Source organism: Apaloderma vittatum, unplaced genomic scaffold (assembly GCF_000703405.1).
Source record: "Apaloderma vittatum isolate BGI_N311 unplaced genomic scaffold, ASM70340v1 scaffold42874, whole genome shotgun sequence".
Lineage (NCBI taxonomy): Eukaryota > Metazoa > Chordata > Aves > Trogoniformes > Trogonidae > Apaloderma > Apaloderma vittatum.
Genome location: NW_009711777.1, coordinates 1 through 5,906, shown reverse-complemented (window position 1 = coordinate 5,906; position 5,906 = coordinate 1). Strand labels below are relative to the sequence as shown.

The 5,906-nt window shown below is 43.2% G+C and overlaps 1 protein-coding gene across 1 annotated transcript; it reads right to left on the bottom strand.

Moving 5' to 3' along the window:
- Positions 1-3,373: 3,373 nt before the first annotated feature.
- CENPL (centromere protein L) lies at positions 3,374-5,779 on the bottom strand (the record flags this gene model as incomplete). The annotated part of the gene is made up of 3 exons (XM_009867731.1): positions 3,374-3,445; positions 3,912-4,454; positions 5,528-5,779. Coding segments are annotated over 3 exons (867 nt in total), but the record flags the coding sequence as incomplete, so codon positions are not given.
- Positions 5,780-5,906: the final 127 nt, after the last annotated feature.

Here is a 5,906-nt window from a genome sequence, read left to right as displayed (position 1 = left end):
TATATGTATATGTGTGTGTGCGATTTGTTTTGATGAGCTGGTGGTTAGGGCAGGGCTATGTCCTGCCAGCTATTGTGGTTCCAACCCTTGTGGTATGTTTTAGGGTCTCTTAGAGTACAGGAGAGCTATGAGGATGGGTGCCCTGAGTATCTTTTCAGTCTTGCTGGAGGCAAGAAGTAGAACGGGAACTCTCATCTATCAACTGAATCAGTGAAGTGCCCAAAAAGGGTGAGAGTGAAAAGGATTCCAAACGATGCCTTTTTACTGTACAGTGTCTGGTACAAAAGTTCAGCTTTTGTCTCTCCCCTTCCCTGTATGTGAACCTGAAAACAACTAGTTGCGTACTTACAAAAGACTTTTTCTCACGTTGCCTGCTAGATATCAGTTCTTGTCTGAAGCTGGGATGCGGGTATCATCTGTTAATTCTGACTAGCCTAGATCAACACTCACTTCTCAGGTTTTTGCTCGAATGGCAGACCCGCAGTCAGCTCCCACTGAAAAACAGCTTGGACCAGCATCATCTTAGCTGCCCTCCTGCCTCTTCTCTGTGTCTGAGAATTTCTGTTGTAAAACACTGACCATGACGAGATGGTACCTTCCCTTTTGGTGATTTTTTTTTTAATGCACTTTGCCTGTATTTTGTCTAGAGCAGGGAAAGGTATGAGGCTTAAAGTCTGGAGGGGAGGGACTATTCGCTGGCAACTGTCGTGTTTCAGTGACTGTGAAGGCACCGAGGAGTGGGGGGAGAGGAAGGAGGAACTTGAGATTCAAAGGTTCTGATACGTTTGTACTGTAATTTCTGTTGAGTGTGAAAGAATGACCTTTTGCACCTGATACAACTTTGGCCCTTAGGAAATCCAAGTTTAAAAGAGGACTGTAAATTCTTGAGATGAAAAACGCAGTGCTGACATCTTAAGTTCTTTAACTTCATGTATGTTTGATTCATGTAACTCAGATTTTAATGTGCTTGAATATAGTAAAAACGACACTATGGTAATAAATGGGTCATTAAAAATTTTTTAAAAGCCCCCTTTCCCCTAAAGGTCGGTATTCTTGTGTTTACATATGAAGATCATTTGCACCTTTACAAGGAAAACAAGTATTCTGTAAACAAATGTTTACATGTATCATTTATGCTTTTTTCTAGCATGAGTAACTTGTATAAATAGTACTATCTTAATAAATTTCTTCTATGCTCTTCTTTGTTTGTTCCTTTGGGTGGAAGCAGTGGACCATGCTTTGGTATAGTGTGGGTGCACACAGATGTTGGGGGTTTTTTTCAGATAGCAATCCAAGTTAAACTGGCGTAAAACTCTGCCATTGAGCATCACCTTCCATCGCTTGGATGTGCATCCTTCAGAACCAGCTTTTTCTAGAAGAAAGCATCTGCACTACCTGGCTACATCTAGCTCTGTTATTTAGCTGCAGTTATGAATGAGGGCTATACCCCGATTTGCAGATAAGCGTGTAAAAAAGAGAAAAAAAAACATTTATTCCAGCAATACCTTACAGCAAGGCTGTAGTAGATACCACATGGAGGTAGCAAAGCGTTGCTCTTGAAAACTGGGTATGGCTGTAGTTCATACACAGCCCCCCTGGAGTTTCACGTGCTGTTCATCTGTGGTCTTAAGGCAAGGAAGGGGTTAAAAGAGGTTCCATAGAATTTATTTTTTTTTAAGAAATTATTTATGTAAATTTATTAGAGCCGGGCATAAGATTTAAAACTAAGCCACAGTGTAACAGTCCTGTTTTCAAATCAAATACAGGTGCCAGTTATGTCAGACCTCCTACGCCTGGCTTTACCCACTGTTCCTCTCACTTGAGATAGCAGACTTTGTCTAGGATGTTTCGTAAAAGAAATTAAAGCACCAGAAGTGATAGTTTAAATAGCTGCTGAGCTGTCAGGAGCTTCTGAGGATACTTAGCTGCTTCTACCAGGGTAAGAGTTACTGCTTTGCAGACTGCAACGCACAAAAATAATCCGTCTTCAGCTAGTAAACAAAAATTGGAAACATGTGCATGTTTCTTTTGGATAATTCTGAGGATGGATTATTAAAAGCAGATTAGGAACTAGGCATGTAATTATCTTAGGCAGTTACATGTCTGTGTGGCTAGTTCATCTCAGTGTTGCTGGGGAGAAGCACGAAGAATGTTTTTAGTGACAGCTGACAAATCCTAAAAGTAGGTGGTTTGGTGAAGAAGGGAAAACCTGCTGAGGAGGAAGGTCACCGCACAAACTCATCAGACCTTAGAGATATGCTGCACACGTGTGGAGCCATTACAAGTGAATTGTGTAGGAAACTAGGCTTTAAGTCTTGCTGCTCGTGGGATTATCTAATAGGTAACAATTAATAGTTTAGTCCAATAAGCTATAGTTGGAAGTATATGTTTAATCAGGCATAGGTAGTCTTTACTTGGCTCAAGGCCAGTCAGTTGGCAAAAGATGGCAAGTATTGTCTTTATTTAGTACTGTAATACCAAAAAAAAAATTGTTATCACTTAGCATGCACTTACTCTACTTCCTTTCTGCTCATTTAAGCTACAGCCAGGCACTGTACACGAGCTCCCTGAACTCCTACCTGCATCAGAAGGCAGAGATCTAATATAACATTTTAGCACCCACAGCTCCAACCCAAGAGCTCTGGGGCCTACAAGATTACATCCAAGACAAATATCAGGCAAAGCATAGTAAATATCTAGCTTATACACAGACCTTTCCAATATATTAAGTTGTCAGAGACAAGCTGGATGTACAAGGCAGCTGTCAGTCCTGTTTGCCTTAGCCCAGCTGGGCTCCAGATGACCACTTTACAATGGTTACCAACTGGCCTTAGCAAGCTAGAAAGGAAGTCAGAAACCTGTATTTTCCTGCCCTGGGCTGTAAAGCACACAGACTTTGTCAGGTACGCTTGACTTTTGCATTTAGAGTGGCCTGAGAGCAGTCACATTTTAGCTAAGACTAATAAGGTCTGTATAGCTTGGTCCATATACTTAAGTAAAAACGGACTTGCTATTTGAAACAATGGAAACACCCATCAGTAAGCTGAATCCAAGAATTTGCACGGTTTAGCTCCTAGCCCCCGGCCAATACATACACGTAAATGAACAGTGTCTATGATAAAAACAAAGGTGCTTAAGAAGCTACGGTAAGTTTGTACTGTTGCCCTTTTTAGGGCAGAGTCTGCTTGTCTCTGCTGTGCATGACATCGGATTACAGCTAGTTAGAGTCAAGTGCAGGGGTTAAAGAGTCCAACTTCAGGCAGCCAGCATGAAAGGAAAGAATAAGTTGCAAGAGTGAGTTTCCAGTCAGTATCTCAGCATACATCTTCCAACAGTAAGGTTTTTTTACTGTGAAGATTTGCAGAAGTGGCTCTCACTGTATCTGAGAGATTGCTAGTTCTGTCAGTAGCATCAGCACTCCTGTTAGGTTTTGGCTTTGTAGAATCTGCAAGGAAGAAAAAGAAAACATGTCAAAACAAATACAGCGGTTGCCAAATTTTCACACCCTTAAGTGGATGAAAACCAGCTACAAGTGTACCATGTTGTTTGCAAGGGACCTTTGTTACTACTTTGACTCCCAAGTGTTTTGGTTTTTGACTTTCTTTTTTAAGGTGTTTGATTAAGTTTGGGATTTCTTAAGCCCAAATTTTGGCCACCAGGCAAAGAAATTTTCCTATTTGTAGCACAGTTAATACACCTATTTCTAGTGCAAGACTAGGGTTAGTAGTAGCTTCTGCTTCCATACAGTAGTAAAATAACATACTGAGAGATGCCCCAACTCCAGAACTAGTTTTATGACTAATAAAAGCTGAGGGCTTAACAACTTTGTGTAAGAAGTTATGCATAAGTAAGAAATCTTAATTTCTAGAAATAAGGCATTAGGTAGCACAACATGCTACTTAAAATCTCACCTTTATAATCCCATCACAGTGTGCTGAGGCAATTGCTGTAGAAACTTTGACCAGTTTTGTAGCTGACAAGTGGATCTTGAAGTGTCTGTGGAAGTGTGAGTAAAGGCAGTCCATAAAGATATCCACCTCCTCTTGAGTGATCTCTCCTGGAGTTTTTTGGACCGTGTCCCACAAAGCTTTTGCATCCTCTGCATGAATGGCATATGAAATATCCAGGGGGTGGGGCAGATTGGGGACAGAGAAAACTAGTTCTGTGGCAGATGTGGTTTTATCCACTTTGCATCCGCTCCACATAGCTGCCATCCAACTGAGATTGAGAGGGCTGATGGCTAAACGGCGGAAATTGCAGTCGAAAGTCTTCTGAAACCAACTTCCCACAATGGATGTGTAACTCTCCGCCCCATTAGTAAGAAACAGAGGGAAACAAGTGAAGTTCTCTGGCATGTTCTTGGACAGATCCTCTCCGAACACAGAGCAGAGGCAGCCCGACCATATCAGTTTCTCATCCGAGTTGTTCATGGAAGCCGATGACCTTGAAGAAAGCTGGGATGGGGAAAAGAAGCCTTTGAATGCTACAGAGCAAGTTTGACTTCTTTTAAGACAGGAATTTTTTTTGTTGCTCTTATGGAACTTATACATAAAATTTGCACTGCAGTTAGGGTTAAGGTTTTCAGAACCACTGTGCTACCAGCTCCAAGGATAACTGGGATGCAGAAGGCGTCTAAAGGAGAGCATGGCACTACACCAGCACTGGCTCCTGGAGAAGTTCCTAATCTAGGCCACCCCCAGGACCCCAGGGTCATTAGCCTCTATGTAAAATTTGCCACTAAAATTAGGGTTAAGGTTTTAAAACCCTTAAAGTATTTGCTTTAAGTTTTTTTCCGAGGACCTTGCATGCAGCGTTCTTTTCTGTAAGGCTCATATGGTTACTCAGTCCGTCCCTAAAAGGTGCGTGCAATTCTGTTGAAAATGGCAGGAAAAGCACTTTCTACTTCATTAGGACCGGTCCCGAGATCGGAGTTTGTGCTGCTTAATTCTGAAAAGCCAATCCATTGTACATCCTAAAACCACTGCCATGCTGATGGCTTGGTACCATCTGTGACTTGAGGCAAAGCGTTTAAAAAATATTTATTAGTCTTCAGCTAAGCTACATAACCTGAGTTTCTGCAGTAAATTGACTGGCAAAAAAACTAGATAAAGATTGCTCCCTGAATACTCTGATCTTATCAAAGAGTTGAACTCAAAGTTGCAATGAAACATAATGATTGCTTGGGGCTGATAACACCAAGGTCGTGGGTTCGATCCCCATTTGTTCCCCATGTGTTGCCTGATCTAGTTGAGAGGTGTCCCTGCCCGTGACAGGGAGGTTGGATTAAATGATCTCTAAGGTCCCTCCCAACCTAGGCCAGTTTATGATTCTATGATCAGGCGTTCTGTTCCAGTTAAAACCAGACAGTTTCATTACGATTCAATAGATAACTGTAGTAGGAATTCCATACAGCTAGGGTTTCGTAGCTCGCTTTTCTGTTAGGAGGCGGCATTTTACAACGGCAAAAGCGCTACGTAAAAGGCAAGTCTTGACTGCAGTTACCAAAACTGCCGAGAAGACTCCTTACCTGCACAAGGATCGCAGCCTGGTCCTGGTCGCTGCCTTTCAGGTCGGGAAGGCTGGAGACGGCCACTTTGAAGTCCAGCTCAGCCCCGATTTCCACCGCCAGCCCCTTCTTCTTCTCGGCCGCGATGGAGGCGCTCAGCAGCCTCGCGTAGTCCCTCAGGCGAGCGCCCGAGAACCCGTACAGAGGGGTCACGCTGTACAAGGTCCACTGCTTGCGCAGGAGGAACGCTGTTTTCTGGGGATCGGTGTTTTCCTGGAGGGAAAAAAGGTCAAAACGCTAAGGAAATGCTATTAAGTCCCAACAGCGCCGGAGCGAGGGCGCCTGAGGGGGCAAGTAGGCCCTGCCGCCCGCCCCACCTGGGAGCGCGGCGCTGGCGGGA